The sequence below is a fragment of the Kogia breviceps genome, chromosome 9 (assembly GCF_026419965.1).
Source record: "Kogia breviceps isolate mKogBre1 chromosome 9, mKogBre1 haplotype 1, whole genome shotgun sequence".
Lineage (NCBI taxonomy): Eukaryota > Metazoa > Chordata > Mammalia > Artiodactyla > Physeteridae > Kogia > Kogia breviceps.
Window position 1 is genome coordinate 112,142,044 of NC_081318.1, and position 18,242 is coordinate 112,160,285.

General features: G+C 51.6%; 1 protein-coding gene across 5 annotated transcripts in view; it reads left to right on the forward strand.

Moving 5' to 3' along the window:
* The window catches only part of GRB10 (growth factor receptor bound protein 10), a 188,244-nt gene extending 170,002 nt beyond the window's left edge, over positions 1-18,242 (forward strand). For all 5 annotated transcript variants that reach the window (XM_059074699.2, XM_059074698.2, XM_067042955.1 and 2 more), the window contains 6 exons: positions 3,368-3,445; positions 4,415-4,531; positions 5,375-5,441; positions 5,654-5,741; positions 15,305-15,398; positions 17,739-18,242. In XM_059074699.2, the coding sequence (XP_058930682.1) occupies positions 3,368-3,445; positions 4,415-4,531; positions 5,375-5,441; positions 5,654-5,741; positions 15,305-15,398; positions 17,739-17,885 (591 nt within the window). In that variant the 3' untranslated portion in view covers positions 17,886-18,242. The remainder of the gene's footprint in view (positions 1-3,367; positions 3,446-4,414; positions 4,532-5,374; positions 5,442-5,653; positions 5,742-15,304; positions 15,399-17,738) is intronic.

Consider the following 18,242-nt stretch of genomic DNA (forward strand, 5'->3'; position numbering starts at 1 on the left):
TACCTTGCACCTTCATCTGCTGTGTGTTTCTCTGTCTTCTCATTTTGCTTAACTTACTGTGTTTGGGGTCTCCTTTTTGCAGGCTGCAGGTTCATAGTTCCTGTTGTTTTTAGTGTCTGCCCCCAGTGGCTAAGGTTGGTTCAGTGGGTTGTGTAGGCTTCCTGGTGGAGCGGACCAGTGCCTATGTTCTGGTGGATGAGGCTGGATCTTGTCTTTCTGGTAGGCAGGACCATGTCCGGTGGTGTGTTTTGGGGTGTCTTTGACCTTATTATGATTTTAGGGAGCCTCTCTGCTAATGGGTGGGTTTGTGTTCCTGTCTTGCTAGTTGTTTGGCATAGGGTGTCTAGCACTGTAGCTTGCTGGTTGTTGAGTGGATCTGGGTTGTAGCACTGAGATGGAGATCTCTGGGAGAGCTTTCCCTGTTTGATATTACATGGAGCCAGGAGGTCTCTGGTGTACCAATATCCTGAACTCAGCTCTCCCATCTCAGAGGCACAGGCCTGATACCCGACCAGAGCACCAAGACCCTGTCAGCCACACGGCACAGAAAAAAAGGGAGAAGAAAATAAATAAATAAAATAAAATAAAGTTATTAAAGTAAAAAATAATTGTTAAAAATAAAAAATTTTTAATAATTAAAAAATGAAAGGAAGAAAGAAGAGAGCAACCAAACCAAAAACAAATCCACCAATGATAACAAGCACTAAAAACTATACTAAGAAAAAAAAAAAAACAGAACCCTAGGACAAATGGTAAAGGCAAAGCTATACAGACAAAATCACACAAAGAAGCATACGCATACACACTCACAAAAAGAGAAAAAGGAAAAAAATATGTATATTGTTGCTCCCAAAGTCCACTGCCTCAATTTGGGGATAATTCGTTGTGTATTCAGGTATTCCTCAGATGCAGGGTACATCAAGTTGATTGTGGAGATTTAATCCGCTGCTCCTGAGGTTGCTGGGAGAGATTTCCCTTTCTCTTCTTTGTTCGCACAGCTCCTGGGGTTCAGCTTTGGATTTGGTCCCGCCTCTGCATGTAGGTCACCTGAGGGCATCTGTTCTTCACTCAGACAGGATGGGGTTAAAGTAGCAGCTGATGAGGGAGCTCTGGCTCACTCAGGCGGGCGGGGAGAGAGTGTGTGGAATTCAGGATGAGCCTGAATCAGCAGAGGCCGGAGTGACATTGCCACAGCCTGAGGCACGCCGTGTGTTCTCCCGGGGAAGTTGTCCCTGGATCATGGGACCCTGGCAGTGGCGGGCTGCACAGGCTCCCGGGAGGGGAGGTGGGAATAGTGACGTGTTTTTGCACACAGGCTTCTTTGTGGCTGTAGGAGCAGCCTTAGCATTTCATTACCATCTCTGGTGTCCACGCTGATAGCTGTGGCTCGCGCCCATCTCTGGAGCTCATTTAGGCGGTGCTCTGAATCCCCTCTCCTCACGCACCTTGAAAAAATGGTCTCTTGACTCTTAGGCAGTTTCAGACTTTTTCCCAGAATCCCTCCTGGCTAGCTGTGGCACACTGGCCCCCTTCAGGCTGTGTTCACACAGCCAACCCCAGTCTTCTCCCTGGGATCTGACCTCCGAAGCCCAAGCCTTAGCTCCCAGCCCCCACCTGTCCCAGCAGATGAGCAGACAAGCCTCTCGGGCTGGTGAGTGCAGGTCGGCACCGATCCTCTGTGGGAATCTCTCCGCTGTGCCCTCCGCACCCCTGTTGCTGCGCTCTCCTCCGCGGCTCCGAAGCTTCCCCCCTCCGCCACCCGCGGTCTCCGCCCGCGAAGGGGCTTCTAGTGTGTGGAAACCTTTCCTCCTTCACAGCTCCCTCCCACTGGTGCAGGGCCCGTCCCTGTTCTTTTGTCTCTGTTTTTTCTTTTTTCCTTTGCCCTACCCATGTACGTGGGGAGTTTCTTGCCTTTTGGGAGGTCTGAGGTCTTGTGCCAGCGTTCAGTAGGTGTTCTGTAGGAGCTGTTCCACGTGTAGATGTATTTCTGTTGTATTTGTCGGGAGGAAGGTGATCTCCACATCTCACTCCTCCGCCATTTTGAAGGTCACCCCTGCAATTTGTTGTTCCCTGAATCTACATTCTCTCTGGGATGAGATTCCACTCAGCAGCTGTTTGAGTATGGGCCTGTTGGCAACAAAAAATCTCGCCATTTTTGTTTGGTATATTTTTATCTTATTTTCATTATTGAAGGAACTTTTCACTGATGGTTGAATCCTCGGTTAGAGGTTATTATCTCCTGCATTTCACCCATCCTATTGTCTTCTAACTCCCATATTGAGGTTAAAAAGTCAGCTGTTCCTCCTCAGAGCTTCTGTGAAAGTAAAGTGTGTCTTTTTCTGGTTGCTTTTAACGTTTTCTCTTTGTCTCTGTTTTCTGTGATGTTCCTGGGTGGTTTTGTTTATTCGTTTGTTCGTTTTTGTTTCATTTTTATCCCACTCCTAGATTCTGTAGTTTGGTGGGGGTTTTTTTAGTTTTGGAAAATTCTTGGCCCTTATCTCAAACATTTCTTCTAACCCGTTCTCTCTCTTCCCCTCTCACAGGAGTGTAGTTGTACCTAGGTTAGACCTTTTCATTGTGTTCCAAATATGTTAACTTTAGAAATGAGTACTGTGGGACCTCAAGCTGGAAATGAGCTTTTACATCCATAAAGGACAGTGAAGAGGAAGATGTATCCACTTGATACCTGAGTTTTCTCTTCCTGACCGGTTTTCTTTTCTGTGTGGTTGGAGTGGGTAATTGGGGAGTGTAGGTTGGGATGTTGGGCTGTATGAGACTTTGCAGGACCCGTAGTGCTTATTTCCTGGGGAAGTAAAGCATGAGCCACTGAGCTGGTTGGGCAGGGAGCCTGGTGGTTAGGAAGAGTGCTGGTTTGGGAACAGGCTTGTACATTCAGATCCCGAATGCCTACTTTACCATGACCTTGAGCAACGTGCTTCACTTCTTTGCGTTCTGTTATTTGTAAAATGGGGATAAAGTACATATTTCGTAAAGTGGAGAAGATTAAATAAAAGAGCAGCGTAAAGCACTTAGAAGAGAACTTTGCCTGTAGCAACATTCAGTAAGGTTAGTTGTTGTTCTTGTCTCCTCGTTATTACATTGTTACTGCCCTGCTTACTTCCTGCCCACCCAGCGTCCCAAGACGGTCAGCGGTAACTGTCTATGGAGTGTTGGTGGTGGCAGGTCCCAGAGACAGTGCTCTGTGGGGTGTTTGTTCTTGAGTTCACCAGGCTCTTGGCAGGGATTGCTCATTGTTCTATATGACTGTTGCCCCTCACGGCCGTGGGTTTGCCCCATTTGGGGCTTTGGGGGCTCCCGAGCCCCGCCCCCCCCCAGTGGCTGACTCTGGCCTTCCTTTCTCCTTCAGTATGGGATGCTCCTTTACCAGAACTACAGAATCCCTCAGCAGAGGAAGGCCGTGCTGTCCCCCTTCTCAACTCCAGTGGTAAGTAAAGCTGCCGGCCCCCAAACCCAAGTTCCTTCTCAGCGGCCGCGTCAGCGTGTGCTGTGGGCATCTCGTCCCAGACGAGGCTGACCGGAGGAGCTGCAGAACGAGCTTGTGTGTTTCCGAGAAGCCAGAACCTCTCACCACCTTGCGTTTCCCAGAAGGCGGACTTGGTGGGCAGTGTGCCTGCCGCGGGCAGATTCCTCTACCACCCTCACCCTGTCCCCACATCTCCCCGCGGGGTGGCATCAGTAGATGGCTCCATTTCAGGGCTCTCTATTCACGTGCTCAGAAATGTCGACGGCAACTCTCAGCTCCACTGCGGAGCTGCCTTCCCACCTACGCTTTTGTCCCTTTCAGCCGTGGGACCCGCCGTGCTGTTGACCTTGACGCTTAAGTCTTCCTCTGTGAGAGTTGAGATTGTAGCGAGTCATCTTGTGTTCTCAGGATGGACTTTACTTCCCCGGGGTGCAGAAACGCTTCATCCTCCCAAACTGCGATCTTAACAGTCCCTCCATGTCCGTTCCTAGAGGTCAGACTATCCCACAGAAAGAGTCTCTGTGTTTCCCTGGACTGAGTTACCCGAGGAAGGACTTGGCTGACGGTGAGGGCTGGCTTGCACCTGACGTTTCCACTTCTTTGCTGAGTTTTAGTGCACGCCCGGGAGCCCGTGAAAGACCCCACAGCCCCGATCCTCTGGGCACCAGCAGCCTCACCAGTGGCCTTCGAATACCTCGAGAGGATGGGAACGTTTCTTTCTTTCTCCTTGAGAAAAACCCAAAGCCGTTTTTAGTCCAGGGGCACTTCAGGCTCTGAATGTTCCATCTGATCCTTGGAGAGTTGGGATGTGGAGGGACGTGCCTCTCCTGTCCTGCCCCTCCCCAGGCACGGCTGTTCTGTGCCAAGGTTCCCGCCTGCCACGCTGGCTGTTTCCCTGCATCTTAAGAACTCACGGCCTCTCGTTTCCAGCGCAGTGTCTCTGAGAACTCCCTCGTGGCCATGGATTTCTCTGGGCAAACGGGAAGAGTGATCGAGAACCCGGCTGAGGCTCAGAGTGCCGCCCTGGAAGAAGGCCACGCCTGGAGGGTAAGGCCATTCCACCCCTGGTCTGTCCCCAGAGGAATGGCTGGGTGCTGGCGTCGGGGGGGTGAGAGGCTGGGAGGGGAGGTGGCTGTGAGTTCTCGGCTGCAGGAAGCCTTGGCCCTCCTGGGCTCCTTGCTGTGCTCAGCACCCTGCCACCCCACCACCCCCGTCCCTGGGCTCCCGTGGGGGGAGGGGCAAGGAGCAGAGCCGTGGGTTCCCTCGGCTCTCTCAGCCCCGGTCCTGCGGATGAGTTTTCCGGGCGGAGCGTGAGGGCAGCTCCTTCCAGCGTGGCTCGACCTCAAACTAGCTTCACAGCCTTGAACAGTCTTTTTACTCTGAGGCCCAAGTTCCTAATCTCCAGGTGGACGGATATCTCCCAACTTCCAAGCTTTTGCTGAGCTTTCAAGACAGTGTACAAAACACAAGCCCACAGCTCTGGCTCCGAAAGCCTCCCCCTCCTTCAGCCTCAGAGTGCGCAGAAAAGGAGAACGCACCCAAAGCCCCGAGCAGCGTTCGCACCGGCCCGAGTTCCCTGGAGAATCCCGTGCTTTTCTCCTAAGATGTATTGGGAATCTCACTCCATGTCTTCTGTGTGACACACAACGTCTCTGCTTCCATACTGGAATCCTTAGAAATATACCAGGATGGAGATGCTTCTGGTTTTGTTTTTCACAACTGCCCCCTGTAAGCCGTCTGTCCTTGCGGTCACATGGGACTGAGGTGTCTGTCATTCCGTGGTCGAGAGCCCTGTCACCTGGCCAGCTGCCCACCCCAGCTGTGTCCCAGGCGGCGTGGTGTTGGTGTCACTCCGCTGTCTTAGCACTAACGCGGGGACTTCTTTTGCAGAAGCGAAGCACGCGAATGAATATCCTTGGGAGCCAAAGCCCCCTCCACCCTTCCACCCTAAGCACAGGTAAGCACCGGCATCGTGGCCTGATATTTTTGTACGTCAGTAAAATAAAAGAGCTCCCAGCCCTCCCCGAGCTTCACAACGTTGTCCAGGCCCAGAGCGCAGCCCGAAAGCGGCGGCCGCGGAAATCCGGGCCCCGTGTGGACCTGAGTGAGCTCGCAGGGCAGCCGCTGTGCGCGGGCCCCAGGCTACCCACCTTTCTCTGTTTCCCGCAGTGATTCACAGGACGCAGCACTGGTTTCACGGCAGGATCTCCAGGGAGGAGTCACACCGGATCATTAAGCAGCAGGGGCTCGTGGATGGGTAAGGGACACGACGGACGGGGTGGGCGTCGGCTGGGGGTCTGCTGGGCTCAGCCCCTCAGAGCATCCTGCCGTGGGGTGCGGGGCTGGGCAACGGTTGCAGCCTCGTTCTAAAGAGGAGCGTGCTGTGCTCAGGGGAGCGAGGCTGCTGCAGGGTTTGCGCGGCTACGAAGTGGAGAGAGGGACCGCCGTCCATTTCTGTCCAGACGCTAAAATCATACTCTACCTCCTTGGTGAAATTCGAACAGATGAAGAACGCATGTTGCTTCTTGCTGATTAACAAGGCAGTGGGCCAGTGGAAAACCGTACCTTCTTGCCTACGCCTTTTGCTTTACGCCTCATATCATTGGTCTTTTTGCCCCAGCCACCCCAGATCTTAGTGACGCAAAGCAGCAAAGCTGTATCATTTCTCACAATTAGGGCTGGTTGGGTGGCTTTGCCCACGGGGGCCAGCAGGACTCAACGTGCCTGGTGGCCAGCGCTGGCCGCGGCTGTGTGCCGAGGTTCCTGGGCACAGGTCTCTGGCAGGCTAGCCCGGGTCCATCGTGGCCAGCGCGGGGATCCCAGGGGTAAGAGGTCAACCCCAGTGCACAAGCGCTTCTCAAGCTGACGCCCCCATGGTCAAGGCACACCCGGTGGCTGGGCTCAGCATCACTGTGAGTGAGAGGAAGCTGCCCCGGGTATGGCTGCAGACATGTGAGTGACCGGGGCGCGGTCCCTCCGGCGCACAGCCCCCAGCCCCCCCAAAAGAGACCCAGGCGAGTTAGTTGGATGCCCTGGTGCATCCTTGTAGTAGCCGCCTCGCGCTGGGTCTACTCCAAAAGACAGGTTCTCGGAAGCTGCTCGACTCACAACAGTCCTTTCGTTCTTTAAATCCTTCGTCTTTAAAAAGTTTTATTCCGGAACTCTAAAAATTCACCTGAGAGGATAAGGAACCCCGTCTACCTCTTGCTCAGTTTCAGAATTGGCTCGACTGAGCTGGTCTCTTCCCCTTCCTACATTTTTATTATTTTTTTTATCCTCTTCTCCTCTTTGCCTTCCTTTTCTTCTAACTTTTCCCACTTTTCTTCCAATACTTTTTCCTTCTTCTGAGATATTTTAAAGGAAATCCCCGACGTTCGGAATTTTTACCAGTAACTGTATTTCAGTCAGTGTCTGAAAAATAAGGACCCTTTTCTTCAGAGACAGCCGCGCTCCCGTCGTTGCATCTGAAATAAACAAGAATTCCTTAGTGTCCTCAGAAGTCCCGTCGTGTTCACACACACGAAAGTCCTTTATTTAAATGTAGTTGGTCTAAATCGGGATCCACCCGTGGCGTCTGGTTGAAGTGTCTCTGTCTCCCTAAATATAATAGTAGTCTCCCCACCACTCCATTTTCTTTCCTTTTTTTTTTTTTTTCATATCTTTCCTTTGTTGAAGAAGTAGGTCATATGCTAATTGTGAACTTGTGGTTTCTTTGACTGCGTTCCTCTGTCTCCCTCGTTTCCTGTAAAGTGTGGGCAGAGGCTTGGTTAGGCTCAGAGCCTTCTTCAGGGGCAGAGCTTCGGGGCTGCACGTCTGTACTGCTCACCCCAAGTTGCCCTGCTTCCTCATCCCGGGCTGGGCGGGGGTCTGGCGTCGTCAGCCGGGGTCCCCAGCCCAGCTCCCAGCCCCCTACACCGCATGGTCTGAGCCACTGACCCCGCCCAGGTATATCGTTTCATTAGAGGTCACAGAGTCATTGTTTTCTAATTCTATTATCCCCTCATCATTCCTTAGCTAAAATCCTTTTCCTTATCACATATTTGTTGTTCTGGGAAAGGTAGCTAAGTGCTTGCTTGGCTTTTCTCTCTGTCAGTTTTCAGGATCAGGGTTTGGTGTTCTGCTATCTTCCAGGTGCTTACAAATGAGGTAGGTTCTGTTTTGTTTTTTAACTCTCATGATGAACTTAGATACCAAGTGTTTGATTTGTTTCAATCCAAGCTTAATGTTCTGGATGTTCCCTAGGCCCTCTTTTTGTCCCATGGGGCAGGCCTCTCTCAAGTTGGTTCCTGAGTTCTTTCCACCCAACACTAAAAGGGTTTGCTTTCTGGTGTGACACATGCTCTTAGGGGCCTTAATTCTTTGTAGTGGAAAATGGTGTCTGGAAACCAAATCGGTAGGTCTTCTCCGTGGACAGAGCTAGGACATAGGCTTCTTAAAATGAAAAATAGATTACAGCTTCACACTGATATTGCCAACTCAAATGGAAAGTTACAGGGTGCGTTCGCCTTTGATTTTATTGTCTCTCTCTTCTCTTCCTCTGAAAAATCTTACTAATGACAGTAGCTTACTTATTTGTTTTACCTCACTCTGTCCTTGTCTGCTGCATCCCATATCACATCATGAAAAATATTGATAATATTACTTCAGTACTACTGAATTCACACTTCTCTGCATCCCTTTTAATCCTTAAGGAATAGTCCAGGCAGGTCATGTTAAAGTGCCAGCCTTAAGGTAATTCTTCTCCGTGGTTCCACCCCGAAACTGCCACGTCTTCAGGTTCATTCCTCTGTTTGTTCCTGATTTTTGTTACGTGGATCTGATTTAGTTCCTCTTCAGTTTAATGCTGCTTTTAAAACTATGTAAAAGGGCTTCCCTAGTGGCGCAGTGGTTGAGAGTCCGCCTGCCGATGCGGGGGACGCGGGTTCGTGCCCCGGTCCGGGAGGATCCCACGTGCCGCGGAGCGGCTGGGCCCGTGAGCCGTGGCCGCTGCGCCTGCGCGTCCGGAGCCTGTGCTCCGCAACGGGAGAGGCCACAGCAGTGAGAGGCCCGCGTACCACCAAAAAAAAAAAAAAAAACATGTAAAAAGCATTGCCTTGGTTCCAAAGTCAAAAGTTATAAAACCAGGTACTTTGCCTGCTGACTCTACTCCACGCGCAGCTCCACAGTGGGTAAACATTTTCATCAGTGTTTGTTTGTTTATTCTTCTGTTGTTTCCTTTTAAAATATACGCAAAACACATTTGTTTTTGTGGTCTGCCTCATCTTAACAGGGGCGTGTTGTGGCCACAGAGGCCCGACCCTGAGCTTAGCTGCGGCCCGAGGATGCTGGGGTCGGATGGCCGGCAGGATTGCCCCCTTCCTTGTCCCCTGCTGGCTTCTCTTTCACACGATAGAGCTTCATTGTTTCCAGGCTTCCGTTAGGACACACCGTGCCCCATCTTCGTGTTTTTGCTAGTGTCTCTTTGCCGGTGAGTTCACAGAAGTGGGAGTGTTGAACGGATGGGTAATATTGTAAACTATGGCCCGATTCCCCTCCCCAGGGATGTCTGGGAGTCGCCTGCCTTTCCCTCATCTAGGAGGCTGGGTCTCTAGCCTATGATGAAGGGCCAGTTTCATTTCCAGTCCTTTTTGTGTTGCTGAACTGTCGGTACATATTTGCCCGGTTTTCTACATCCATTTTTTTGGTATATACTGTCTTTTTAAATTAATTTTATTTATTTTAAATTTTGGCTGCTTTGGGTCCTCATTGCTGCACGCAGGCTTTCTCTAGTTGCAGCGAGCGGGGGCTACTCTTCATTGCAGTGTGCGGGCTTCGGTAGCTGTGGCTCGCGGGCTCTAGAGCGCAGGCTCAGTAGTTGTGGCGCACGGGCTTAGTTGCTCCGCGGCATGTGGGATCTTCCCGGACCAGGGCTCGAAACCGTGTCCCCTGCCTTGGCAAGTGAATGCTTAACCACTGCGCCACCAGGGAAGCCCCTACATCCATGTTTTACGAACTTTTTTTCCCATTTGTCTTTTTGACTTAGCTGATGGGGGTTTGGGTTTGGGTTTGGGTTTGGGTTTGTTTGGATTTTGGTTATACAGTTTTTCTAAATATGGTCAAGTTTATCTTTTCTGTCCTTTAGCCTGTATCTTTCTGGATTTTTGAGTCATAGTCATATGTCCTGCTTCTCAGTCACAAAGGAGTTTGCTCATGTTATCCTCTAGAACTTGGATTGTTTCTCTCCTCCCTTCCTTCCTTCCTTTTTCTTCATGATTATTTCTTCCATTTTTGTTTGTGTGTTTAGATCCCAGGTACATTTCAGAATTTATTTATCCCAGTGCACTGTTTAAAGGTGGATCTGATTTTTTTCCCATGTGGCTGTACAGTTGTTCCAAACGACTTAGTTGAAATGTCAGATGATCATAGAACAGTCCCTTTTGGAGCCTCAGAGATGACCCCTCCCGACTACAAACAAGACACTTCTCTGAACTTTCTGCCTAAGAGAGAAAAACCTACCCTCCGAAATTCCTCTCGTAGTGATGTTCTTTGCCTGTAGGTTTGTGTGTGTCCCCAGGGCTTCAAGGACAAGATGCTTACCCATTACAGCCCTAAATCCCATCTGAAGTGAGCCCTCAAATGTCCTCGTGGTGTCCCATTTCCCGTATCATCTGTGAGATTCGTTCCAAGGAAGCCAAGTGGGTTTGCTCACCGGGTGACGTAGGTCGTAAGCCAATAATAATTCAAGAGGCGGGTGTGAGTAGAAAGGAAAGGTGCTTTAATCAGAAAAGCCAGCAATCTGGGGAGAAGCTGGACTCATGTCCTGAGACCAACTCTGAAGATTCTGCTCAGCCATGACAGTTTTTAAAGGGAAAAACGGTGGCAGGAGGAGGGGAAGAATCCCAGTGAATCGTCGCGGCGGGAGGTTGGGTTGCGCATCATTGTCCGTTGCACGCAGACCGGCTGATCCTTCACATGTTATCTTGCCCATGTGATCCGGCTGCAGGATTGCTAAGGGGGCTGTTGAGGGTAGAGAGCCAGTCATTTTTTTAACTGCTTCATTCTTCATTCTTACTTCTTTTTACCCAGGGAAAGAATCAGCAGGTTAGACAGGGCACGGTGCGCTTTCAGGAGAGCATAGGTCAGGAGTTAGCTTCAGTTGCCTAGTGATTCATTCCCTACAGTTAGGTTCTTTATGGGCCAACAGGAAAGGGGCAAAAGAGCTGCTTTTGACAATGCCAGAGAAGTGAAGGTTCCACAGGACGTGTCACGTGGTGCCGTGGCCACCTGCGCCCCCGAGGGGCTGACACATCCAGGCTCAGGAAGGGGACGCCGGGGACCAGTGTGTTTTGAAGCAGCTTCCCCAGTGATTGTGAGCTCAGGCCCAGCCGGCCCGCTTTGCGTCCCAAGGAGCTGCCCTTGGGCGGGCGAGCCTGGGGCTGGGAGGGTTACGCTCTGGGTCCACTGCACGGTGTGTTGGCTTATTTTTTTTTTTTTTTAAACCCTGTTTGTCTTTCAACTTTTCCTGGAGTCTAGCGCCACCTGGGGAGGTTGCCCCTGTCCAGCCTTGGTGAGAAGTGTGAGCACCCCCCTGCCAGCTTTCCTCCCCCCGCCTGCCTGTTGCTCTCTGTCCTTCCTGGGGTCTGAGTTGCCCCTGAGGTTATAATTTTCGATCCCAACATCCGGCCGCTGGCGCTCTAGCAAAATCAGAAGGCAGGGTGATGGGGCATCGCCTGAGGTGTCATTGCAGTGGTGCCACATCGTCCGTCCGTTCATCCCCTTGTTCGGGGCGGAAGTGTGCTGGGAAAACAAGGTCAATTAAATAAGCAATTCCTAGTCATTACCCCTCCCTGCGAGGTTCTGGAGGGAAGCCAATGCAGAGGGTCGGGCAACAAGCAAAGAACAGCGCTGGCAGGCGGGCCAGCACGACAGCGTCACAAAACACCGCTTCCTAGACCTTCAGCCTCCAATCACTGATGGGGTTGGGATGAGGGAGGCTGGAAAGCGACAGCAGAGCCTGCAGTCCACCCGGGAGGCGGCTCTGAAGTCCGCCAGGTCAAGGCGCCCCCCCCCCCCCCGCAGGTGACCTGTGCGCGCGTGCAAGCGTGGGTCCGTGCACACGTGTACGTGTGTGCGTGTTGCACTCACGCCCCGGGCCTGCAGGGCCTGCCGCGGGGCCTGCACTCGCTGGCTGCCCCCTTCCTTCCCCTCTTTCCGCCGACAGCCCATCCCAGAGCCCGTGATGGAGGGAGCTTTCCGACGGGCCGGTCCTGCGCTGTGGGGCCCCCTGCGGCTCTTCCCCCGGGGCTCCTGTCGGGACCTGCGGCGTTGAAGGCTCTGCGCCCCGCTCCCCCCGCTGTCCCCAGCCCCCATCTCTGTGCCTGTCTGTCGTGAGCTGGTCCCTCTGTCTGCGCCCCAGGCCCCTCCGCTGGGTGGAAGGCAGCGTCTCTGTCAGGGCTCGAGCTCTCTGCGGCTCTCCCCGCCTGGGGCAGAGTGCGGTGCCGTCCCAGGGCTAACGCATCCGCCTCGGAAAAGCGTAGGGTGCTCACCGGCCACGGGGGAGCCACCTGAGCGCTTGCTCCCGCTGTGCCGGACTCCTCCCTGGCTTCTGCTGGCTGTGTGGCCTTGGAGCATTTGCCTGACTTCTCTGGGCCCTGCTCCCCTCACTGTAAAATGGGGACAGTGACAGGGCCGCCGTGCGCCCTGAGCGAGGCAGTGTGGGTGGTGCCGGGACCCCCACACCCCTGAGCTGTGCCGTCACTGTGATCTCCCTCGGCCCCTTTGTGCTTTCGTGAATGGACGCGTGAGCCTTGACTTCAGTCCTAACCGTCCTCAGCGCTTTCATCCCGTGCTCCATCCGATGCCCAAAGCAGAGGCGCCCATGGCATGTTAGCTCCCAGCCTGGTCTCTGCAGCGGCCACCCCCCGGCCTGCCCCCAAATCCCTGCGTGCCTGTGGCTTGCTGCTGGAGATCAGCGATGCCTCCAGTGTCCACACTGACTGCACAACAGCCCCGAGCGTGTAGACGGTCCTGCAGGAGAGGCCGGCGAGGCAGCGGCCCGTGATCTGAAGCTCCAGGAATCTCGCGGACCCCTAGGCCCTACCCCCTTTCCTCCGTGTAGACGACCGCTAGGCACAACCTGTAGACCCAGGCCGGCGCGGCAGCCTCAGTATCTCCCGGGTCACACCCCAAACGGGAAGGCAGGCGGGCAGCATCCTCCTTGGAGCTCAGGAGGAAGCGTCAGGGGATTCATTGAGGGCTCAGGTGAGGAGGCCCAGCCCTGCCAAGCCCCGGGTTTCTGCTCGCGAAGGAGCACGGACTGGGAGGCGCAGACGCACAGCCCTGCCCGGGAGAGGAGCGAGCCGGCCCTCTCGTCCTCCCGCCCTCGGGCTCTGCCAACGCCTAGCGCATCACACGGGTCCGCGTCCAGCTCTGCGGCCCCATCTCTCCCGCCCGCCTGGCCCAGCAGGGCAGTTGCACCCCGGTTCACATCTCCAAGGTGTATCCTGCAGAGCACGTGTCCTGCAACGTGCTATCGAAGGGGCTGGTATGTAATAAAAGATGCTGTAAAGAGTCAGGTTAAGATAGGAAAACTCATGCTGGGGCCCTAAGGGAGTCAGGATGAGTATCTACATTCTAAAGCCTGTAGTAAAATAAACCGTTACCTTTTAGAACATGGGATTTCCCAGGCTTCTGTAACTGCCTCCCCTCTGACATGACAATCTAGAAACTCATGGTTTAGCTGATTACCGCAATTTGGTGTCTAATACCTTTAAAGTGTGTTTCCTCTCAGGCTATTTCTACTTTGTTACTGGGACTCGGGCCTCTTCCTTTCTAAAGAGTAACTTGGTCTTCCCGTCTGATTCCAGATTTGTTCTGGAATCATTGTAAAAGCAATGACTTATGCGTCTTGGTGCTATTCTAAGTTTTAAAGTATTTTTTTAGTTAAGGTATAATTGATCTACAATATTGTGTTGGGTTCAGCTGTACAGCCTAGTGATTCAGTATTTCTGCAGATTGTACTCCACTGTAGGCTGTCACAAGATAATGGGTATAGTTCCCTGTGTTACACAGTGCATCCTGTCGCTTATCTATTTTATACATAGTAGTTTGTATCTGCTAATCCCATACCCCTAATTTGCCCCTCCCCCTTCCCTCTCCCCCTTTGGTAACCACGAGTTTCTTCTCTGTATCTGTGAGTCTGATTCTGCTTTGCGTATATATTCATTTGTATTATTTTTTAGATTCCACATACAAGTGATAGCATACAACATCTGTCTTTCTCCGTCTGATGTATTTCACTGAACATAATACTCTGTAGGTGCATCCGTGTTTCTGCAAATGGCAGAATTTCATCCTTTATTATGGCTGAGGAGCACTGCATTGTATATACGTGTATTTGTGCCACATCTTCTTAATCCAGTCCTGTCGATGGACACTTGGGCTGCTTCCATATCTCGGCTATTGTAAATGCTGCTGCAGTGAACACTGGGGTGCATGTATCTTTTCAAATTAATATTTTCATTGTCTCCATTTACATGTGTCCAGGAGTAGAATTGCTAGAGCATATGGTAGTTCTATTTTTAGTATTTAAGGAACCTCCATCCTGCTCTGCACAGTGGCTGCACCAATTTACATTCCCACCAACAGTGCAGGAGGGTTCCCTTCTCTCCACACCCTCGCCATCACTTGTTATTTGTAGACTTTTCGATGTAATTTCAAAATGTAGAAAATTTGCAAGAGTCGTATAATGGATTCTCCTGTATACATGTTACCCAGGCACCTGAGTCATGAACGCTGTAGCACCTTTAGTTTGTCATGCCCTCTCTCTCATTTTTTTATCAGAACCACTTAGGAGTCAGTTGTAGTTATTTCAATGTAAAATTTCTAAAAACAAGGACTTCTCTTAGGCAGCCACAGTATCATTATAAAACTGAGGAAATGAACGTGAACGTGGTTCGGTCACCTGACATGCCACTTAGATTTTACCAGGGGTCCTTGCTGCATCCTTCGCCACCAAGGAAAAGAACTTCTTGGCCTCAGCACCGCCCTGGACCGGCACGGTGCCTTGTCTTCCTTTGTGTCTTGACACTTGGAGGAGCCGGTGAGGGCGGAACGTACCGGGTTTGGCTGTCTGCTCTCTCCCTGGGGGTGTTGCCGGGTCACCTTTAGTGCATCCCGTCAGGAGGTGCCGGGGTGGATTGTCTCATTCCTGGTGGCGGTAACTCGAATACCTGAAGGTGGTATCCACCGGGTTTCTCTATTGGAAGGTTACTGTGTGTCCCTCTGTCATAAATGTTAGGGGGTAGATGCTGAGACTATGAAAATACTCTGTTTCTCATCAAACTTTGATGCTGGTTTCAGCATCTATTAAAGATCTCCTTAATCAAATGGCCAAATAGTGGTTTCATCATCCTTCTCTCTTTATTTAGCTGGCTTTCTGCTCTTAGGAAGAGCTTTTTTTCCTCCCCTAGGATTTATTTATCACACCAGTACGGACTCACGGATTCTTGTTTTAGTCTGTGGGTTATAATCCATCCCTTCTGTTAATGTACTTGGGTGCCCAGACTGGGCCACACTGCCTCTTGGGCCAGCTTTGTTATTTTCTGGCACAAATTATACCAGCGTCACCATGTACCTTCCCTGCCTCAGCCCTAGAGGTGCCATGTCCCCAAGGAGCCCTGGTTCCTTTCAGTGGAGAGTGACGGAAAGCACAGTCTGGGTGTGGAGGGTGGTCTTGCTCTACAGCTCACTCAGCTCCCGAAACCTCCCGAAGCATCATATATATATATATTCAGTCTGGACTTTCTACATTAACAGTCAATTGACTCTTTTCATTCCCAGGCTTTTTCTCCTCCGTGACAGCCAGAGTAATCCAAAGGCATTTGTCCTCACATTGTGTCATCATCAGAAAATTAAAAATTTCCAGATCTTACCTGTAAGTATTGATGTTTTTCACACTAATTCTCATTCTTCTGTGTGCCGGTTTTGTTCTTAATGCAATTTTCAAGGTCTCCACTCAGCAGACTGTGAAACAGTAAACATCAGACCGTTTCAAGCTCACCGGTGAGATCCTTTCAGGAGTTTCTTGAGAGGTTGGTTCTTTGCACTTGGGAACAGTGTTTCCCTAGAAGAACACTGAGCATGGTGGCATTGTACTGTGGCCCCGACACGCCTGGGTAGCTCACAGGTGCCCCTGAGACAGCACCCACTGGGAAGAGCAAGGGTAGATGGTGGGCAGACACGGAGCAGAGCCGTTAGCCCAGGACCTGGCGCAGGAAGGAGCACGTGTGGTTGTGCAGACGCGTGCTGTCGGCCACTTAATCTCAGGGCTTGTCTGATTTGTGCTGGTGTGGACCAGGGGGACTCGGGAAGCCTGTGGAAGACTGACCCGTGGCCCCCAAAGAGAAGTGTTAATCCTTCCACCGGGTCCTTGGATCAGAAAACAGATTCTCCCTTCGAACAATTTCAAAAGCCTCATTATTGAATACGATGTGTTTGTCAACACCACTCTCTTTAAGGCTGATGGTTAGATTTGCCGAATGTAACTGACCTGTTCCACGTGCCCAAGTTCAGATTCTAGCTCACGACTTGGGTGCTGTGTGGGAGACAGTTGTCAGCACCTCCGAGAATGCGTAGTCCCGTTGGGGCTGAGACACACAAGATGAATACCAAATGTGTTATGTACGTTGTACCTATAGATGTAGTTGCATAGAAGTGGTCAATTCTGCAGGTAATGACAACTCTCGTGAAATGTTTCCTGTGGAACCCGGACCTGGGAAATACGCTGCTGAAAGAGGGTGGCCAGATATAATAACTCTGTCCTTTACAAAGTGAAGCCCTGAGGAGGCTTGAAGTGGCCAAATGCATCCGTTTCACATAGTGGGACCTGGCGTTTTTCAAGAGTGCTTGAGCCCAGGACTTTATACCAGCTGTCTGGAGAGTCATGCAGGCACAGGAGGCATGAACGGGTGGGGGAAGGCAGGCAGGGTTGGCTTCTGTGACCTGCGGGGAAGCAGCCTGCCTGGCACTGTCTGTCGAAGTCGTTTCCTACTGTCCCCGACGCCCTCACTGCGTAAACGAGGAAAATGAGACCCTCACGGCTCTCGGTGGCTTGGACCACCAGGGAGGGACAGACAGTGGGTTACAGCCCAGGCTTCACAGATTCCACAAAACACGGTAATAAGCAAACCTGGGGACTGCTCTTCACGGGAAAGTGCCTCGTCCACAGTCCTTTTTGTTTTCCTGCTGCGTTGTATTATCGACCAGATGTTATTCTCTTAGCCTCAAATATGAAATAAAATGAAAAAGTACTGGCCAGCAGAATATGTAATACCATTGTCCCAGATAACCCCAAATCCTAGAATTATCAGACAGGCAGGAACTTGAGAAGTGTAGCAATGAGATTGCAACCTCAGGGCTTAAACACAGGCTGTGGATGTGCTCGGGGCTCCAGAGTTTGTGGATTAAGAAAAGTGGTTCTTGGTTTATGCATCGACACAGGTTTAAGTCTTACTTCCTCTGTGTGAACAATGCAGGGCAGCTTTCCTGACCGCACTGTATTGCAGTCATTCATCTCAAAATTTATTCAATTAAAATCGATGTGAGGAATGTAGTTATTTCTGGGAGATATTGTAGATGTCCTCCATTTTAAGAAAAGTAGTAGCTACCAAATATTCCATGACCTGGGCAAGGTTCTTCTCCTACATGACCTCATTAATTCCTTAGAGTAATCCAACATTTGCTTTGTAATAGAGCAAAGTGAACGTCAGAGGGGTGAAGGAGGTTGCCCGGGGTCCTACCGTGAGAGCCCAGGGCTGTGTACTCTTACATGAGCATGCTGTATGCGTGGACACTCCCAGGTTAACTGGTCGACCTCACCCTCCTCCATGGGCTGTGCTGAGTGCACAGATACTTACAGGTTAACTGGTCAACCTCACTCTCCTCCATGGGCTGTGCTGAGTGCCTGGACACTCACAGGTTAACTGGTCAACCTCACCCTCATGAGCGTGTGCGCCAGGAGGAGTTTGGGGCTCTTGCCCATGACCAGCTCAGGAGCAGGGGACCTTCTCTGCCCGGCAGCTTAGGGACCTGGCAGCACCCAGCACAAATCCCTCGCCCCCTGACCTCCTGCCCTGGCGTTTTCTACTTCACCTCGCCAGCTCCATGTGTGTCCCTTGGAGCCTCACTACGGGTGGACAGCGCTAATCGTGACTTTGGGGCCTGTTTTATCCCCGAGCTGTGGCCTCTGACTTGGCAGGTCTTCTTGTGTCTCTAGTGCGAGGATGACGGGCAGACCTTCTTCAGCCTTGACGACGGGAACACCAAATTCTCTGACCTGATCCAGCTTGTGGACTTTTACCAGCTGAACAAAGGGGTCCTGCCTTGCAGACTGAAGCACCACTGCATCCGCGTAGCCTTATGACCTCAGGTCTACCCTGGCTGCAGGCTGGAGGACGCTGACACTGGAGTGAAGAGGTGTGTGCATCGTTCAGAACACACGTCTGTCTGCACCTTGGGGCTCGGAGCAAGACGGCTGCGTTCGGCACCGACCGAACACGATCGGCTGGTTGGTTGGACTTGACGATGATTTGCTGCTGCAGATCCAGCAGGGCCGCGCCCCTCTCGCTGGCCTCCTCCGGGAGGTCGGAAGACAGCAGACTCGAGAATAAACGGGAATGATGGTCTTGGCTGGGCCATGGAGGAACACAAGCTGGAGAGAAGTGATTGGAAATGAACTCTCGCCCTGGAATAATCTTGACAATTAAAACTGATATGTTTA